General features: G+C 36.7%; 4 protein-coding genes and 1 long non-coding RNA gene across 6 annotated transcripts; 4 read left to right on the top strand and 1 right to left on the bottom strand.

The window, feature by feature from the left end:
• Positions 1–641: 641 nt before the first annotated feature.
• On the top strand, positions 642–3,561 carry LOC111488232 (BEL1-like homeodomain protein 7). The gene is made up of 4 exons (XM_023135923.1): positions 642–2,218; positions 2,419–2,792; positions 2,876–2,936; positions 3,060–3,561. The coding sequence occupies exons 1-4, from the start codon at positions 1,523–1,525 to the stop codon at positions 3,483–3,485; spliced, it is 1,557 nt and encodes a 518-aa protein (XP_022991691.1). The 5' UTR covers positions 642–1,522; the 3' UTR covers positions 3,486–3,561.
• A 578-nt stretch (positions 3,562–4,139) lies between these two features.
• Positions 4,140–8,601, top strand: LOC111488157. Of its 2 annotated transcripts, XM_023135818.1 has the most exons (8): positions 4,140–4,667; positions 4,768–4,910; positions 5,162–5,433; positions 5,716–5,870; positions 6,304–6,566; positions 7,545–7,607; positions 7,739–7,968; positions 8,332–8,601. In XM_023135818.1, the coding sequence occupies exons 1-8, from the start codon at positions 4,337–4,339 to the stop codon at positions 8,387–8,389; spliced, it is 1,515 nt and encodes a 504-aa protein (XP_022991586.1). In that variant the 5' UTR covers positions 4,140–4,336; the 3' UTR covers positions 8,390–8,601. The 2 variants fall into 2 exon arrangements, with proteins under 2 accessions (XP_022991586.1, XP_022991587.1); XM_023135819.1 differs by lacking the exon at positions 8,332–8,601 and having other exon boundaries at positions 4,142–4,667; positions 7,739–8,077.
• LOC111488158 (signal peptidase complex catalytic subunit SEC11A-like) lies at positions 8,544–11,925 on the bottom strand. The gene is made up of 8 exons (XM_023135820.1): positions 11,733–11,925; positions 11,313–11,425; positions 10,260–10,331; positions 10,071–10,106; positions 9,749–9,794; positions 9,514–9,601; positions 8,829–8,886; positions 8,544–8,745 (listed from the first exon to the last, which is right to left on the bottom strand). The coding sequence occupies exons 1-8, from the start codon at positions 11,809–11,811 to the stop codon at positions 8,695–8,697; spliced, it is 543 nt and encodes a 180-aa protein (XP_022991588.1). The 5' UTR covers positions 11,812–11,925; the 3' UTR covers positions 8,544–8,694.
• An 811-nt stretch (positions 11,926–12,736) lies between these two features.
• Positions 12,737–14,601, top strand: LOC111488148 (RHOMBOID-like protein 5). The gene is made up of 5 exons (XM_023135808.1): positions 12,737–13,115; positions 13,436–13,599; positions 13,723–13,895; positions 13,988–14,244; positions 14,332–14,601. The coding sequence occupies exons 1-5, from the start codon at positions 12,826–12,828 to the stop codon at positions 14,396–14,398; spliced, it is 951 nt and encodes a 316-aa protein (XP_022991576.1). The 5' UTR covers positions 12,737–12,825; the 3' UTR covers positions 14,399–14,601.
• A 1,309-nt stretch (positions 14,602–15,910) lies between these two features.
• On the top strand, positions 15,911–17,898 carry LOC111488155. The gene is made up of 3 exons (XR_002719171.1): positions 15,911–16,043; positions 16,600–17,196; positions 17,480–17,898. It is a non-coding gene; the product is annotated as an uncharacterized LOC111488155 (long non-coding RNA).
• The last annotated feature ends 1,339 nt before the right edge of the window (positions 17,899–19,237 follow it).

Below are 19,237 nucleotides of genomic sequence, written 5' to 3'. Positions count from 1 at the left end.
TTAATATTTGATATTTAAATTTTATGAGATTTTAATTATTAATATAACATTGATTTTGATTAAATAGTTAAATAATAAAAAAAAACACGACAATCCAACCACTCAACACTCTAAACTCTATTCCAATTTAATTAATTATAAAATGTTTGATTAAATATTAAAAAAAAAAAACTTCAAATATTCTCGGGTTGTTGGCCCAATTTAGCCGGACTCTTGGATTAGTGGGTTAAGGGGCATGTTAGAGTTATCCTATTATCCATTTTTAAAATGCGCCTTAAATATATAATTGCTAATTTTTTTAAAAAAATAAAAAATTTAAAAAATAATATGATTTTTGTAATAAATTAATTTAATTTTATTCTATCCCACAATCTTATTTGAGGGTGTCGAAATATTATAAATTTTAGTCGAAAAATAATTGTTTTTTTTTTAAATTGTAATATAGAACATTATCTAGAATTTGAAAAACGGGAAAAATAGTTATTTTAAAATTTTTATTTTCTAATATAAAATATAATCTTTATTAAAAATTTGTAAATTAAAAAAAATCATAATAAATTAATATATTTCAAAATCAAATTTATATATAGAGTTAATTTTTAAAAATTAAAATTTTAATACTACACCATACCAAATGGATGATGTGCGGCATTAGCTTGGGGACTTTCGACGTCGCGCGCAATGTGGCGACGAGGAAGTTCAGAGGATCAATTGGCAGTCATGTTGGCGACACATTTCTTCAGGCGATGCTCGTTCAAGCGTTTCGGCGGTGGATTGTTCTAGTTGGTGAAGATCCTTTAGCAGCTAACGACGGTGGGTGGATGAGACGGTGGGTGCTTCAAGTTGTTACATATAAACAAACGAAACAGAGAGGGTTTGGTGTCAAATTTATGCTTCAAAAGAAGGATTAAGCAATGGGTTTTAGGTTCATCAACTGGTGGTTAGGGTTTCAAGAATCCTTTTAAGCAACCACCCACCATCTCCTTCTTCTTCTTCTTCTTTCTCTATGTAGCTTTTTCCACACGTGAGAGAAGGCATTGAATGATTGGGATTGACGATGACTTTTAATCCTTATAAAATATTTCAAAGTTGTTGGTGCTGCGCTTCTCGTTCTTTAATGTTTTTTAATAATTTATTGCTTTCTTGTCGAGTTGGTGTTGGTGTCGTTGTTCCAATTATGAGGAAGCGAAGAATCTGTGTTCCTTCTTCTTTAGGGCCTTTGTGATTATTGATTCATTATATTTAATGGCGTCTTGTGAATCTCTTGGGATTTGTGTTGGTCTCCATTTTGGGAATTTGGGTCTTTCTCATGCCTCCCACTACGATCGCATCATTGGGGTTCCAGGGTAATAATCAGCATCTTCTTTGTTCTTCATCTTTGATTCTTTTGATTCTTTGATCCAGATTCTTCATACGAACTCTTTCTGAACTGGGTTTTGTTTGATCTCTCTGTGAGTTGATTTGTGTTTTTTGGTAGATTAAGAACTGTTTGTTTCCTGGTTTAAGCAATCAAAGAGACTCCATGTTAGGTGATGACCAGAAACTTGGTTGTTCTTCCCAAGAACAGCCACTCTGTTCTGGGAATTTGATGATGTTCATGAAGAATCAGGACCCTTCTTGCAGAGATTATTCAGAGGTTTTTTCTGGGGTTTCTTCAAACTATGTTGAATCTGTGGGAGATAGAAGTAATGGTGAAATGATTTTCATTCCACCAGTAGTGGGAATTTTAGATAATCCAAATTTTCAATGTCAGGGTGTTTCACTTAGCCTTTCCACACACTCACCCTCTGTTGTTTCTATGTCTTCATTTCCTCACCAATATCAAACCCCTGCTATGGCTTCTCCATTCATCAATGCATCTCCTTCAATCTTCGAGAAGAGGCCAAATCCAAAACCTTATAATGGTATGCATATAGCAGCGGGATCTGGGAATTCGACGTTGAATTTGGTATACGTCAAAGCTGCACAGCAGGTGCTCGACGAAATGGTTAGCATCCGGGAAGCTTTGAAAGAGCTGAAGTCTAGGAAACTCAAAGGTTCCAGTGGGTTGGGTGTTGATTTCTGTAGAGAAAATGATGGGGGATGTAATGATGTGAATGGGGAGATATGTTCCGGTTCGAGGGAGTTGTCGATCGTGAATTCATTGGGTGATTTATCGCCTACCGAACGACAGGATTTGAAGAACAAAAACTCAAAGCTTTTGTCCTTGTTGGGTGAGGTAAGGCAACAGCTTCTTGATGTGTTCTAGCTCAATTTGTTTATGTTAGATGCTTTGTTCTAGCTCAAATTGTTCCTATGAAAACTTGCTGATATTGTAGAAGTTCCTATTATTCTTCTATTTGCTGTTGAGGATTGTTATCCAATCCAACTAGTTTCTCAAACGGTTTGATATCTATGTCTATGTCGAACGTTTTGCAGGTGGATCGAAGATACAAGCAATATTACGAACATTTGCAATTATTGTCGTTGTCTTTCGACATGGTAACAGGCCGGGGGGCTGCAGAGTTCTACACCGCACTTGCACACCAGACTATTTCGTGTCACTTTCGACGCATGCAAGATGCAATCAATGCACAGATTGAGGTCACCAGGAGAACATTGGGGGAGCAAGATGCTTCCCATTTTGTTCAAGAAGGCATTCCCCGTCTCCGCTTTGTCGACCAGCACCTCAGGCAACAGAGGGCACTTCAACAGCTCGGTGTCACGCCACATAGTTGGAGGCCTCAACGAGGGCTTCCTGAAAGCTCCGTGTCGATTCTTCGCGCTTGGCTGTTCGAACACTTCCTCCATCCGTATGCCCTCTAAACTCCTCATTACATATTGTCAACATCTGGATTAGCCATTGTTTACATTTGTTTTTGGCTATTGTCCATAGATATCCCAAGGATTCGGAGAAGCTTAAGCTATCAAGACAAACTGGCCTGACCAGAAACCAAGTAATGTCTTTAATCCTCAAACCAAAATCTCGATATTTCGGCCTCTAAACTCAACCATCTGCTTGTGGATTCGAACGGCATATGTGTATATATTCTTATACATCTCGTTTTTGTTTCATTTAGGTTGCAAACTGGTTTATAAACGCGCGTGTTCGGCTATGGAAACCGATGGTTGAGGAGATGTACAAAGAAGAATTCGGAGACTCCGACATCAAATCCTCACCAGAAAATGCATCCAAAGCATCATGGAACAATTCACTATTCTCTGAAGATAGAGGAGGGGACGAGTTGCACGAGCAAGTCCTCTACCGCTCGTGTTCTACCGACGACATGATTAAGTCGACTAACTTCTCGGTCGGAGGAGACGTCTCACTTGCGCTGGAGTTGAAGCATTGTGAAGGTGATGAATTTGGGATGTTTGGGAGTAGTACCAACAGAATGGTTGGTTCAGTGGAGCTTGAGGCACAAGATTTGCCATGTTTGGAACCAGAAAGGCATCATCAATGCAGGCTAACCAGCTCAAATATGTTGCATGATTTTGTAGTTTGAAACTCTGCTCTTGTTCATCACAGGAGAACAAATTTAAACATACATGTATATAAGGGTATATGGGCAAATTTATAGTTTAAGAAGTCCAGATTTTGTTGGAAATCGATTTATTTTACTTGCACGACTTCGTCCTAAACGGGTAATGGAGGAGACAGTGAGGAACAGTTTTTATTCTTTAGATAAATAGGGTCGGGGACAAGATTATATTTCCTATACTCGTCCCTGTTTCCATCGAATTCCTTGCCCTGTCACCATCACGCTTAATATAAATATATTTTCAACACATATTATATATATAATACTTAAATTAATTGGAATCACGTCCTAATCCTCACAAAAATAAAGTAGAGAATTTTGCTGAGATGGTTATAGTGAAGGCTTCTCATCGCCACCCCATCCCGTGGGGGATGTTTAGTGAAGGCTTCTTATCGCCACCCCATCCCGTGGACGTATACGTTCTTGTGGGAAGATCAAGAGGGCAATGGGGACTAATTTAACTTTAGCAGTAAAATCAATTTTGACCAATAAAGTTTAATAAATTTTAATCTTAAGAATTCAATTTTATCAAATTTTAAACTAATTTCTTGTGGATTTTCCTTTCTTCTTCCGCTCAAACTAATCTCTCTTTACTGCACTCTCGTCACAGAGTGGAGGCTTGAGGTATCTTCCTTCTAGTTCTTGAATTTTCTCGGATTTCTTGTTTCTCAATTCTCCAGATTGTCATATTACTTGGTTGAATTTATGGGGTTCTTTCCCCTCCTGCAAGATCTTCGATTGTTCACTCCATCTTCCCACGCCCTTAAGCAAATTTGTTAAGTGAATCGAGGGCTTTGCTGAATTGCGATTAGCTTATGCGTGTTGAATCGTTGAATTCCCACCTTCTCCATCAACCACCTACGATACGAATGATGAAACGTCCCTTTTTAACTCTTACAATGGCGAAGATGAGATGGCCATTGATGATCTTAGCACTGGTTTCCATTTCCACCGCAATGGTTTTCTTCATGAGGACTACGTTCGATTCTTGTAGCGGCAATGTGAATAGACGATTTGTGGAAGAAAATGGTATCGATTCACAGATTCGCTCCTCCCAGATTGAGAGAAAAGATCCGAATCCGAATCCTCTTGATTTCATGAAATCGAAGCTTGTCCTCTTGGTCTCACATGAGCTATCCCTTTCTGGTATTATTGGAATCCTATTTTCTTGATAAACCACCTAGCCATTGCCGTTGGAAGTAATTTCTTTTAGAAATTTGACCAAGAGCTCTTAGTTTGGCTACAGGTGGGCCTCTACTACTCATGGAGCTTGCATTTTTGTTGAGAGGCGTCGGTACTGAAGTTGTTTGGATCACTAATCAAAAGCCATTGGAGCCCGATGAAGTAGCATACAGTTTGGAGCGCAAGATGTTAGATCGAGGAGTCCAGGTTACATTGATCTTTTAAATTATCTGCACTTTGGGAACTCTTTGATTAGTGTAATTCTTCGTATGTGATTAAATACTTGATGTGTTTCAAAATTACAGGACTGAAAATTATGCTCAATTATATTGTTTTGGCTTCCATTAGACCATAAGTAATGATCCATTTATTTATATTCTAGCTACTGAGGTTAAATTAGCAGACTAAGTAGCGAATTCTACTTGTTCTTAAGTTGATAGCATATTTTCGTTCGTAAGGTGTTAGATGCTAAGGGACAAGAAGCTGTTGAAACTGCTCTAAAAGCTGATTTGGTTGTTCTAAATACCGCTGTTGCTGGGAAATGGTTGGATGCTGTCCTCAAGGAGAATGTTCCCCGTGTTCTTCCCAAGGTTCTGTGGTGGATTCATGAGATGCGAGGGAACTATTTCAAGGTTGAGTATGTGAAGCACCTTCCTTTTGTTGCAGGTGCCATGATTGATTCACATACAACTGCAGAATACTGGAAAAACAGAACACGAGAACGATTAGGGTATGATTTCAGTTACGACGACAATTTTCCTACGTATATAGCCGATTCTTTTTACTAAGTATAATCATAAGCTAGCTTGGGGAGGTATAGAGGCATATGCTTTTGTTTAAAAATCGAGTGCTAATTATAATTTAGATCTCGGATGATCTTCTTCTTTTCCCCTCATGTTGTGCGTTTTGTATTGTTCAAATTTAAATATATTGATCATTTCGCGATGCACTGTGAATACTCTCCTAGAACCTTTGGTCATAATCTGAAGTTTGTTCTCCTTATGTTTTCCAGGATTAAAATGCCTGAAACTTATGTCGTGCATCTTGGAAATAGTAAAGACCTTATGGAAGTGGCTGAAAATAATGTGGCCAAGAGGGTTCTTCGAGAGCATATTCGGGAGTCCGTTGGAGTTCGGAATGAAGATATATTGTTTGCAATTATAAACAGTAAGCTCATATTCCTGATCATAAATGTCTTCTATCGATATTGTCTACAATTGAATGTTTTCTGAGTATAGAAATTCGGCGAGTAAGAAAAGAACTATTGATATCATGTTTGAATGAAGTTTAATTCTACGATATTTAAAAAGGTGGGAAAAATCATACGAAGTTTTATTGTCTCATTTAAAAATAATTTTTTTTTCGAATAATGCGACTCTCTCCTGTATTTGGGATGCTCTTTGTTGACTAATTTGTTGCGTCTCGAGAACCTTATTTCCTCTAGCTCCAATAATGAAATGGAATGATGCCTTGTTCGGCCCTTTCTATGAAATAATGCAGTTTTGTATTTTGTTTACTAATTTGATTTTTATTTGACTTAATTTTCAATGAAGTGTATTAATGTGAATTGTATTGCGACATGTGATCGATGTGATTCCAGGCGTTTCACGTGGGAAAGGTCAGGATTTATTTCTCCGAGCCTTTCATCAGAGCCTGCAAATGATCCAAGATAAAAAGCTGCAGGTACCAAGGATACACGCAGTGGTAGTTGGCAGTGACATGAGTGCTCAAACAAAGTTTGAGACAGAACTGCGTAACTTTGTAAATGAGAACAAAATCCAGGATCGTGTCCATTTCGTCAACAAAACCCTGTCTGTGACTCCTTATCTAGCTTCCATTGATGTTCTTGTTCAAAACTCTCAGGTACTATAACTGTTTAAAATGCACCCATTTGCGTTTGAGAAAGTATGCGAAATTCTTTGTTTTCGTTCCTGCTAGTTCCATTTGCTCGTCTTTCCTTGACTAGATGGTTAATCACGGTTTTGCCTATGCGATCATTAGTGCAACGGGTTGTTTCCCTCTTCTATCTTTCTCCTCATTTTAGCTTTGTTGCAATGACCTTCCCTATTGCATAAAATGTTAGCTTTGTTGCAAGAGTTTTTTTTTTTTTTGTTTCGTATTATGGAACAGTAGTCTAAACCTTCCTTCGCCTAGTTTCTCCTCATTTTAGTTTTTTTTTGTTTTTTTTGTTTTTTTTGTTTCATATTTCTACAGTTCTAAACCTTCGCTTATCAATGGAATAGTAGTCAGGACTGGACTATAATTGGTTTCACGAAGTCTATTGTCATTCGATTAGATCTCTAGTCATATAGTATAATTTATGTGAGATCTCACATCGGTTGGAGAGAGGAACGAAACATTCCTTGTAAGGGTGTAGAAACCCCTCCTTAACAAACGCATCTTAAAAACCTTGAGGAAAAACCGGAAAGGAAAAGCCTAAAGAGGACAATATTTGTTAGCGATGGCCTTGTGCTGTTATACTATAATATTTGGATTTTGATTTATATTTGCATATTAGGTCTAGACTATAATTGGTTTCACAAGTGTATTGTCATTCGATTAAATCTCTAGACATAGTATAATTTATGTGTGAGATCCTAGATCGGTTGGAGAGAGGAATGTAGCATTCCTTACAAGAGCGTGGAAACCTCGCGAACACTTGTTAAAAATCATGAGGAAAGGCTCGAAATGAAAAATCTGAAAGGGAAAGCCTAAAGAGGACAATATCTATTTAGTGTGATATCTGGATTTTGATTTATATTTGCATACTAGGTCTGTAAAACCCATCCGATTTGATATTTTTTTTAGTCTTCAAAGCTGCTATTCACCATATGTGTGTAGAGTAGGGGAGAATGCTTTGGAAGGATAACGATTGAAGCAATGGCGTTTCAGCTGCCCGTGCTGGTAAGTTGTCTACCTCGTACATTTCTGATGCAATGGCGTTTCAAAGAATACTATACTTAGAAATCTCATTATCCCCTCTACATATCTGATGAATTCTCTTGCATTGTCCAATACATAACATGTACGTCAAGGGCACGGCTGCTGGAGGAACAATGGAGATCGTAGTGAACGGGACGACAGGTTTGCTGCATCCTGCAGGCAAAGAAGGCGTAACTCCACTGGCACAGAACATCGTGAAGTTAGCGACGGATGTCGAGAGAAGGCTGACTGTCGGAAAGAAAGGATACGAGAGGGTGAGGCAAATGTTTCTGGAACAGCACATGAGCCAAAGAATTGCTGTAGTTTTGAAGGGAGTTCTGCAGAAAGCCAAGAGCCACATTAGCCATTAGCTTTCAGCAGAATAAGCATCACACACACACACACACACACACACACACACACGACCATACAAAAATCATTAAGTGGATAAAGATAGTACTTATTATTTTATTTTATATGTCTTTGATTCAATCCTTCACTTTTGACTTGAAACTATCTCTATCTAATTACATCATTCCAAATTAGTGAAAAAAAATTGAAGTATAAAAATCGGTTCATGCAGGTCGCTTTTGGTTCATTCCAGTTCAGAAATTGGACTTTTTGTTAATGATCTTGAGTAGCATGTTTATGTTGACAAACGATTTGAGGCGAAAGAGCGAACAAGAAGGTTTTTCCATTGTTATACGAGAGGGAGACAGGCCTGCTTATCAGTTATAACAGTAACCCATCTTTTGATAGAGTAGACAAGGGTCGTTTTAATTATTTGTCTCGATTGATTATTTTAGTCTTGGAAACCATAGATCTAGGAGCTCAAGCGTGACCTTGCAATAGGCCTCGGGACGCTTCTTTAAGTCGATTTTTTCACTCTGTAAATGCTGCTAGTTTGACTCAAAGGAAAATAGAAAGGCAATCAATCTGATGTGAGTTTATATTATATGGAATTTGGGGGTTCTTCCTACAAGAGAATGTGAAAACCAAGATAATAAGCTAGTTTGTTTGTTGGCATTGATTCTCATCAACTCCTCTGGTAATTGTCAATACTTGTCTCTCAATCATTGGATGTTATCACAAGCAATCCCAATGCACCAATGAGAATATACTGCAAGAAACACGTATAACTTTTTTACTGAAAGGGGAATGTAAAAACGAATTGACAGTGGGAGGGTGAAAATATTTGCTAACCTTGATAATTGGCTTCTCAGTCATGATTATAGTCACCCATCCGACGTATGGTAAGAACCTGAGGATCAGTCATGAAGAGATTTGTTTTCTTAGTCAACCAGCACACATTTTTTTGAACAAAAAAAGAATTTATAAGCATAGCCACAAGAACATAGAAAAGAACATATCACAAGCCACATGGAAAGCTTATCATACACTTTTGAAGCTAAAAAAGACACCCGCATACAGATTAGTCATAACTTCTTCCTCACGAAACTAAAATTAAAAGTGTATTATAACAGCCCAAGCCCAAGCCCACAGCTAACAGATATTGTTCTCTTTTGGTTTTCCCTTCAAGAGTTTTCTCTCATGGTTTTAAACACATCGGCTAGGGAGATGTTTACACGTCCCGGTAAGGAATGCTTTGTTCCCCTCTCCAACCAAGGTGAGATTTTACAGTCCACTTTCCTTGGGGACCCAGCGTCCTCACTGGCACACCGCCCGATGTCTGGCTTTGATATCAGTTGTAACAGCCCAAGCCCACCGCTAGTAGATATTGTCCTCTTTAAGCTTTCCCTTCAGGGGTTTCCTCTCAAGGTTTTAAAACACATCCGTTATTCCCTAACCAATGTGGGATCTGCTTGGAATGCATTCCAATTTTTAAGCAGTTAAAGAGCAGAAAATAAAAGGTGTGCAAAATTCTTACCCAACAGCTCTGCCCATGATGTGATGCCGTTGAAGCCATTGCTGACCTTGTGCATACAAGAGTCTGTCATCACCATAGTTGTTATCTCCTGATGCCACAAAGGTAAGTGTTATAGGAGTGCAGCAAATGAATCATGATATCAGTTGAAAAAACTATTCCTAATCACAGAGGTTTCTAAGAACAACTATTCAAATTCACAACAATTTGTTCTATATAATGTCCTACAAGCTGGCACCTTTAGTAAGTACATCGACTTCTCCGCTATCCTGACGTTCGTGAACCTGCAAAAATGAAGAACTCCGATTAATTTGGTTAGCACTTATAAGATTCTTAGATCAGAAACCCACAGCATGACTTTTCTGATACTACATTTAAAGAAACACCAAAACTAGCACATTCTGTTTTCAAGAACTAAAATTTGCCTTCAAGAACTCAAAGTGCACACTTTTGGAGAGTGTGGCAAGTGGTGGAATAGATGATTCATTCTTGAATAAAATGGTAACTCTAGTTTCAAAGGAGATTAAGATTTGATCAAATGATCAGTATACTGAATTCACCTTAATTACACGATGGACGATTGGAATTTCGCGGCCCTGAACAAGAAAGACAACAAAAGAACACATCAGTTCAATAGAACTTCATATGCCTTCTGATTGCATAAGAAAATCCAGCGTTGGAAAGCCTAGTAGCCAGAGGTGAAAGCTAAAAATAATGAATTTCAAGCTCGATAGCCACCAAATACTTACGTCAACATTAAAAACGACGATCTCCCCAGTACGAATAGGATCCTTGCTCATGTGCAAGAACAAAATATCACCCTGAACAACAGTATACATTGCTCTGATTACATGAGACAGATGAGAAAGGATAATGTTAAAGAGAACATGTGGGGTAAGTAATAAGTATCATCCTATACACAAGACTCGTAATCCCCACACAAAGCTGTACAAAATGCAGCTTAAAATCCCCAATCCATCAGTAAACAGTCGACAATAAACCCTTTTATTTCTCTCCAAGCAAAATCCCTAATTGCCAAAGAATTCTCAGCCTTTCAGAATTTATCAAACTACTCTTTAGAAAGGGAAAGAAATCGCCAATCGATAGGGAGATATTATCCTCCTTGGACTTCCCCTTCTGGGCTTCCTCTCAAGGTTTTAAAACGCGTTTGATAGGGAGAGGTTTTCACACCCTTATAAGGAGTGTTTTGTTCCGCTCTCCAACCGACGTTGGATCTCACAATCCACCCCCCTTGAGGGCCCAACGTCCTCGTTGGCACACCGCCCGATGTCTGGCTCTGATACCATTTGTAACGGCCCAAACCCACCGCTATCAAATATTGTCCTCTTTGGGCTTTCCCTTTCGGGTTTCCTCTCAAGGTTTTAAAACACATCTGCTAGGGAGAAGTTTCCACACCCTTACAAGGAATGCTTAGTTCCTGTCTCCAACCGACGTGGGATCTCACATTCAATAAATATGACATTAATTACTATCCAAAAGTCGACTATTATATCCTCCACCCAACAACTATTAGAACTCAAAAAACGGGAGAAAGGGAGGAAGGAATCTTCACTCCAATGGTTTACCACTGATCATAAAAACTTTCTCCAAATACTGTGACCTCTTCCCTAATTCCACTCCCTCTTTCTACAAAAATCCTTTATTTTCCTCCGTTTTCTTTTGAGAGAGAAAGATACCTATGCCCCAATCCCTCCACTTTCTATATAATGAATCTTGATTATATGGAGTGATTCTCCTCAAAAAAATCCTCGTGGATTATCAAAACTAATATGATTACTTACCCTCTTGAATCCAGGTTCCATGCTTCCAGACAAGACGACAACAACAGGGGACTCACTGCCAGTGATGCACATCAATCCCTTCCAGATTATAAGAGCAGATGTCACGATCAAACCTGAAAGGGAAAGAACTCTACTAAATGGGTTTGGACTGAATATTCGGACTAACAAAGAATTGCAAGAACATTTCAGCATGATGCTGAAATATGCAGAATCCACTTGAAAACAAGAAGGGTATGGAAACAATTCAAACGAAGAAATTACATAATTTCCTGAATTTGTTTGCAATAAACAAAAACAGGGTCTGTGAGACTACCAGAGTTGAGCAACCAAATACAAACAATTCTCGATCGCAGGACACAGATCGAGCACGAAAATGGGTTAATAAAGGCAATAGTTAAGAGACCGAAAGAGCATACGCACCAAGACTGACGGCCTGAGTAAGGAGCTGACGGATCTGAATAGATTTAATGGAGCCGACGGTGTCGCCAATCCAACCCATTGCGATTGCTTCGTCGAGCCCTCGGAGTCTACGGCTCGTTCGTTCTTACAGTTCTCGCTTCTGAATACGATTTTGGCGGATGGCTGCCTAAAACCCTCGCTTCATTTCGGAGACGAATGTCAGATACTTTTTCTTTTCTTTTCTTTTAATTATTTCATTATTTTTTAAAAAAATAATTGGTTGATTTTTTTAATCATATTTGAATTAGATCATTTTCACCTAATTAAGTTATTAAAAATACCCTAATTTAAATTAAATACTTTTAAATTTTAAAAAATGTTTTAAAAAATAAGCTTTCAAATATTCGTAAATTTATTTCTATTTAAAAATTATTCATAAAAATGACATTAATATTCTTAAATATTTTTTTAAAATATTTTAAAAAATTAAGAGAGATAATGTATAAATAAAAATACATGTAACTTTTTTTTTAATATAAACACATACGAGATTGTGTTTCAAGCCATAAATAATTTTTAATTACTTTCCTAATTTTATAAAATTTATTAAATATATAATTTGAAATTAAATAGCTACTTTTATATTTTATTTACGACTTTAGATATGCCCATTTAAAAAATAACTATTTTATTTTTTTATTTTGAAAATGTTTATTTTAATTTCTAAATTTTTAAAAGAATTTAACCATTTAAACTAAAAATAAGAATTTACTCAGATATTATGGTTTCGGTTTATTATTAAAATAGGGAAAAAAATGGGTTTGAAAATAATAATAAAAAATAAAAAAAGGAAAATTTGAAAATGCTATTTATATTTAATCATTTCCATTTGTGGTAGTAAAATGAGAAGGGGTATTTTGGTCATCTTTCATTTCCTATTAGCGGGAAGAAGTACCTAACTTAACGACCATCATAGCTAGAATTGTTCTTTGCCATTCTTTGGTTATTTCTCCGTTCTTTCTTACTCTAACAACTGGTGCACAATAGCATCCGCCGTTGCCGACGCTATTGTGCACTCCTTTCCCGCCGCCACCACCACCACCACCACCGTGCAATGGGGAAGAAACTGCCGCGGGATGACATCGAGTCCATGTCCTATGGGGTTCGAAAGCCCCTCTCCATGCCGCCGCCACCGAGCTATTATCCTCCGCCGCCCAAGCCCTGGTTCCCATTTCTCGTACCTCTCATTTTTGTAGCCGATATCGCCTTGTTTGTTTTCACATTGTATGAAAATAACTGCCCCGCCACCACAGGCGGCAACCGCTGCCTCTTTTACCCGGAGCTCGACCGCTACTCCTTTCAACCATTTTCAGAGAACCCTCTTCTGGGCCCTTCAATCATGACGTAAGAATCAAAACCCTCTTTCTAGCTACAGAAATTACTCGATGGATTAGAACAATGAGTATTTCATTAGGGCTTGCGATTCTATGAGAATTTCGGAAACTGTGTTCATTAGGGCTTGGTCTAATTGAATAATTATTCGTTAAATTAGGGGAAATTAGTATATGGGTTTGCTGAATTTGGATGAAATCTGATGACCCATCAAGAAAAAACATGATTTCTGGAATTTTTTCTCCTGGATTCTGCAGAATTAGGGCAAAAACAGGGGAAATTATTGGTTTGATTTGTTTTTTTCTTCTGCGTTTTGGAAAATGGTGTTGCAGTTTGAAACGATATGGGGCTTTAGATAGAGAAGCAGTAGTGGAACGTGGGGAAGGATGGCGCTTGCTGACCTGTATGTGGCTTCATGCTGGAGTCATTCATTTGCTTGCAAATATGATCAGCCTTCTCTTCATAGGAGTTCGTCTCGAACAAGAATTTGGATATTGTAAGCCCATAAGATCGGTTTGGAATGACATTTTAAGTGCTTGAAAAGCCATTCCAAATAGACTCGTAATGTGGTATGTATCGAATCTTGACGACATTTGGTGTTTGTTTTTGGTTTTGGCAGTGAGAATAGGATGCTTGTATGTGCTTTCTGGGTTTGGTGGGAGTTTACTGTCATGTTTGAGTATCAATCCAGCTGAAACAACCATATCAGTGGGTGCATCAGGGGCACTTTTTGGGCTTTTGGGAGCTTTGCTTTCAGAGCTCATAACAAACTGGACAATATATTCAAATAAGGTACCAAAAACAAACAAAACCCTTCATTTGTTTCCATTGAACTATTGAAGATTTATGAACTTATAATGACTTGTTTTGTCAATGAAACTCAGTGTGCAGCCATGATGTCTTTGATTCTCATCATTGCCTTAAACCTGGCAGTCGGATTCATACCTCACGTCGACAATTCCGCTCACATCGGAGGCTTCCTTTCAGGCTTCCTCCTCGGCTTCATTCTCCTAATCCGACCACAATTCGGATACGTTAACCCCAAGTACATCCCTGCAGGGTGTGATGTGAAACGTAAATCCAAGCACCAATGCTATCAGTACTTTTTGTTGCTTGTAGCTCTAATCCTCTTGATTTTTGGGTAATCGAAATTGTAGTTTCAGCAACGATATTTTCCAGTGTTGCTCGAGTTTTTTCGGTTAACTTTTTTCCATTGCGATTTCTGCAGATATGCTTCTGGTTTATCAAGGCTGTACAAAACTGGTCCACAAATATTGGAAGCCAATATTTTCTGAAGACAGTCACATTGAGTTGTTGGTGAGAATCAAACTACTTTGGCTTCATAATTGTTTGTGGATGAAGTTCATGAAATCATTTAAATTTGTATTCATACCATGAAATCATTCTAATCTGAAAGTTCGATTTCTTCTCACTTTGCAGTAGCAGAAGAATTGTATTGTAGAAAACACTCACTTCTTTGTTTACAAAATGAGGACTTTTCTTTTCCTTTCCTTCTGTCTTTCTTTTTGTTTCTTCGATTCCTGTTGCTTTTGGTTCAGTACGGCCTAGACGAGACAAATGTTGTTGACGATGGGTAGCACCTCGTTTCACCTATCGAGATATAAAAACTCATCTTTGTAGGAGACTGCCAGACTGCTCGTCATGTGATGGGTAGTCCTTGTATTCACCTCTTGAGATATAAAAACTCATCTATAGAGGAGACTGTAAGACTGCTCGTCGTATGATGGGTAGCTCTTAGATTCACCTATCAAGATATAAAAACTCATCTACAGAGAGCAGTCGTATGATGGGCAGCCCTTAGATTCACCTCTCGAGACATAAAAACTCATCTATAGAGGAGACTGTTAAATTGCTCGTTATATGATGGGTAGCCCTTATATTCACCTCTTGAGATGTAAAACCTCATCTCTAGAGAAAACTGTTAAACTGCTCGTCGCACAATTGGTAGCCCTTAAATTCACCTCTCGAGATATACAAAACATCTCTATAGGAGACTGTCAAATTGCTCGTTATATGATGGGTAGCTCTTATATTCACCTCTTGAGATATAAAAACTCATCTCTAGAGGAGACTATAATAAGACTGCTCGTCAATGATGGGTAGCCCTTAAATTTACTTCTCGAGATATAAAAAACTCATCTCTAGAGGAGACTGTTAGACTGTTTGTCATATGATGGGTACCCCCTCAATTCACTTCTCGAGATACAAAAACTCATTTCTAGAGGAAACTGTTAAACTGCTCGTCATATGACGGGTAGTCCTTAAATTCACCTCTCGAGATATAAAAACTCATCTCTAGAGGAGGGTAGAAGCTCTAAGATGAGTATGTCCTGTATTCTCGATATGATTTCATTCTAAGAGAATTTTTCTTGTAGTTCTTTTCAAGCAATAATACGTGTTGTAGCTAGTTAGAAAAAACCACTTGGAATGAGAAAACCGAGCTCTGCTATACAATTATTATAGAGCATAAATTTATAGAGCTATTTATTTAAAATTTTGATTTATATAAATATATATTTCTCTTAAAATTTATATTATATTTGAATATAAATTAGATCAAGATTTTGTTATTATAATATAAATTATAACATTACTTTATATTATTTATTTAAATAATTGTCAAAAATATTTATTAAAAGAGCTAGCAATCAATTAAAACCAATAAAAAAAATTCATATAGAAAAAAAATATTATTTTTAAATTTTAAAGAGAAAATTAAAAGGGAAAAATATATTTTTTAAAAAATAAATCAAGTGGCGTTGGCGGTCCAGTTGTTCACCGTCTCCTCGCGGGGGGAGTTTGAGGAGTTTTTATTTGAGCTGCTTTCGCGGATCGTTCGGGTCTCTCTCGTCTCTAATTGACACATTCCAATCATCTCTTTTTCAATCTGAATCTTCATATTTAATCCCAGCTGTAAAGGTTTGGATCTGATCTGATTTGATTTGATCTTCATTCTTTGCTCCCGGACCTCCGATTTCACCTACAAGTTCGTATCTGTGTTATTTCATCGCTTTGTTTCCTCTATTTTTGTACTGATTTGTATTGTTTGTATTGTGTTGCTGATTTACGTTCGTGACATTATGTTTCCTGCAAAACTGCTGGATTCTTATGTGTATGTAATTTGTTTTCGGCGCTGTATGTGGTTCTTTCTTTGTGTGTTTGAATGTGATTTCGATGGAGTTTTCTGATCTGTGGATGGAGCTGAGTTTGGGACAAATAGGAAAATTAGAACCGCTTGAATTCTGTTCGGAAACAACTACGAATGTTTTCCTCTGCCTAACATGTTGCTTTTGTGATGAGATGTTGAACTAGCTGTGTGACAAGGTTGGAAGGTCTCTTTGTATCAAGATGCTCATATTCCTGATAATTTTATTCCTACAATACCTCTTTCTGGAGGAAAAGATTTTGCTCCCCCAAATGTTGGGAAATATTTTTGATGCGATACAAAATGCTAAACACCTGATTTACATCACAGGATGATCTGTTTATACAGAAATTGCCTTGGTAATGGACTCAAGAAGGCCAAAGCCTGGAGGAGACATTATGCTTGGTGAACTGCTTGAGAAGAAAGTAAGTGATGGTATCAGAGTTTTTATGCTTGTGTGGGATCACAGAACATCAGACGGTTTACTAAAAAAGATGGTTTGATGGCCACCCATGATGAAGAAATTGAAAGTTATTAGGATTCTTGGAGTCCACGGGCTAATTGAGGGGAAGATCATGCACATGAGTAAGGGACACTATTTCTATCGGTGCAAGACCTTTTGGAGAAACTAAAAATAAGGTCAGCAAAATGGATAAATCATACCATTGTGGAGTTTCTTTGCTCCTGTCTCTGATATCAAAATCTTGCTCTTATCTTAACTTAGACATGTTAAAAGCATTCTCAAATATGTGAGCCTCAAACGTGTGGTCAGAGTGAAGATTCGTGATAGAGTTTTATTGGGCTAGCAATGTGCTCAAGAGAAGAGGAATCATAAGATAGTGTACTTTGTTTGAGGGGAAGAATCGTGTGTATACGGAAACCAAAAGTAAAGCTGCGAGAGGTTATGTTACCCCATATGATAGATTGGTAAGCAATGTTCATATATCTCAGATTTGTGTAGTTTGATTAACATTAACTTCCAAGGCGCATGGCTTAATCTTTATTCCTGATCATCTACGTACTGAAATAATATGCCTTCATTGTTGAAACACCACGCTAGATGATTTACCAAGGAAGCAGACAGTAAGTATCAGGAAAAGATAAGTGTCACGTGGAACACAGAAGTTTTTTAACTGCATAACTACGAGTTCCTTTTGTTTTCTGAGCATGTTTTTATATTGAAACAATGGAGTTAAAACATCTACTGCAGTTGATGATGAGTACATAATTGTTGGATCGGCCAATATCAACCAGAGATCCATGGATGGTGCAAGCAAGGGACTCTGAGATAGCAGCAATGGGAGCATATCAGCCATATCATCTATCAGCCTGTGAAACCTGCACGTGGTCAAGTTCATGGGTTCCGTTGGCTCTATGGTACGAACATCTTGGTATGCTCGATGAATTTGTCATTCGACCAGAAACAAAGAATGTGTTGCAAAGAATGAGTCACACATTGACTAATTAAAGGGAAGATCCTGAGTTTATAAATACCAAATACTATCTTCATTGGTATGAGGTCTTTTAGAGAAATCAAAATTAAAGTCACGAGAGCTTATGTTCAAAGTGGATAATATCATATCATTGTGGAGATCTTTGATTCCTAACAGCTTAGTCACCTCTTCCGCTATCCAGTTGGCATATCTAATAAATGGATCTTCAAAGTGGATAATATCATATCATTGTGAAGATCGTTGATTCCTAACAATTTAGTTACCTCTTTCGCTATTCAATTGGCATGTCCAATAAAGAGAAATAACATCCATGATTTGAGTACGTCCCCTTCCCCGACACCCCTTCCCCGACACCGAAGCTCTCGTATACTTGACCGAATCCAACTACCTCCTCACCATCCTCACTACCCAGTCAAGTTTCCTACTCAAAACATGGATGTTATATTTAGAATAGGAATACAAATAAGACATCAAAATAATTTTTTTTAGTTCATATCTATATATATATATATATATTTTATTTATTTATTGGAAGGAAATTTGAGATTTTGAGAATATGGGTGGCATGAGCATTTTTATTTCAAGATATTGAAATATTTAATAATTTAAAATTTCGAGGACATGAGTTTGTGGGTAGTTGGCTGTTGAAATTTTCTGAATTATTAAATTCTTAATTTATTCAATTTTTTTTTTAATAAACACACATATATATTAAATTTTGGAAGGGTTTTTTAAAATCATAATAGAAAATGGATGATCAAACATTGAATTTTTGATGTATAAATAGTGTTTATAAACTTTATTTAAAAAAAAAAAAACTAAATGATCATCAAAGATTTTATTTGTCGGTTTTGTTTTTAAAAAGCTGATTTTTTTTTATTAAGGATGTTCGTAGGTTGAGTTAAAACATTTTTAGACATAACTAAATTGTTTCGATTATAAATTTTTTTAACCTGAACCACTCTTATTAAATAATAAATCCTACATATTTTCGATTCCAATAATTTTTTTTAATAAAAGTAAAATTTAGAACTTTTTAAAAAATTACATTCCAAAGAAATAAAATATATTATATACGTAAATAAATAATTATATAATAAGAAAAATGTATATTTTAAAATTGGTCGTTTGGTTCGATCCCGAATAACTCATTTTATTTATTAGATTTATCGCAAATAAGAATAATATATATATATATATGAGACCCACCAATTATATGTGGCAAAAGAATGATTAAATTGGCTGCCTTTCATAATTAGTATGTTTTGGATTAAAGGCAACCAAAAAAGACTATTAAATTATTATTATTTTATATAAATTAATAGCTTAAAAATAAAATTTGACAAAATTAAAAAAAAAAAAAAAAAAACCCCACAAATTTAAAAGGTGTCATCAATTAATCATACTTTATTTCTCCCTTCACATCATATTATCCTTTAAATTATGCTCTTTTTAATTAAATAATTTTAAAATCAAATACCTTGAAATTAAATAAATAAATAATTGTTTGCTTG

The sequence above is a fragment of the Cucurbita maxima genome, unplaced genomic scaffold (assembly GCF_002738345.1).
Source record: "Cucurbita maxima cultivar Rimu unplaced genomic scaffold, Cmax_1.0 Cma_Scf00013, whole genome shotgun sequence".
In the NCBI taxonomy this organism is placed as follows: domain Eukaryota; kingdom Viridiplantae; phylum Streptophyta; class Magnoliopsida; order Cucurbitales; family Cucurbitaceae; genus Cucurbita; species Cucurbita maxima.
The sequence above is the reverse complement of the archived record's forward strand: the minus strand, read 5'-3'. Positions and strand labels throughout refer to the sequence as shown.

Bases quoted from the DNA above. Each gene is read 5' to 3' on its own strand.
- LOC111488148 (XM_023135808.1), top strand. From the start codon at position 12,826: ATGGGGAAGAAACTGCCGCGGGATGACATCGAGTCCATGTCCTATGGG. The intron at 13,116-13,435 runs GTAAGAATCAAA...ATGGTGTTGCAG, and splicing joins CTGGGCCCTTCAATCATGAC to TTTGAAACGATATGGGGCTT. The intron at 13,896-13,987 runs GTACCAAAAACA...AATGAAACTCAG, and splicing joins GGACAATATATTCAAATAAG to TGTGCAGCCATGATGTCTTT.
- LOC111488157 (XM_023135818.1), top strand. From the start codon at position 4,337: ATGCGTGTTGAATCGTTGAATTCCCACCTTCTCCATCAACCACCTACG. The intron at 4,911-5,161 runs GTTACATTGATC...TTCGTTCGTAAG, and splicing joins TGTTAGATCGAGGAGTCCAG to GTGTTAGATGCTAAGGGACA. The intron at 7,969-8,331 runs GAAAGCCAAGAG...CCATTGTTATAC, and splicing joins GTTTTGAAGGGAGTTCTGCA to GAGAGGGAGACAGGCCTGCT.
- LOC111488232 (XM_023135923.1), top strand. From the start codon at position 1,523: ATGTTAGGTGATGACCAGAAACTTGGTTGTTCTTCCCAAGAACAGCCA. The intron at 2,219-2,418 runs GTAAGGCAACAG...AACGTTTTGCAG, and splicing joins TTTTGTCCTTGTTGGGTGAG to GTGGATCGAAGATACAAGCA. The intron at 2,793-2,875 runs GTATGCCCTCTA...TATTGTCCATAG, and splicing joins TTCGAACACTTCCTCCATCC to ATATCCCAAGGATTCGGAGA.
- LOC111488158 (XM_023135820.1), bottom strand. From the start codon at position 11,811: ATGGGTTGGATTGGCGACACCGTCGGCTCCATTAAATCTATTCAGATC. The intron at 10,107-10,259 runs GTAAGTATTTGG...TTTCTTGTTCAG, and splicing joins TCGTCGTTTTTAATGTTGAC to GGCCGCGAAATTCCAATCGT. The intron at 8,887-9,513 runs GTAAGAATTTTG...ACTGATCCTCAG, and splicing joins ATCATGGGCAGAGCTGTTGG to GTTCTTACCATACGTCGGAT.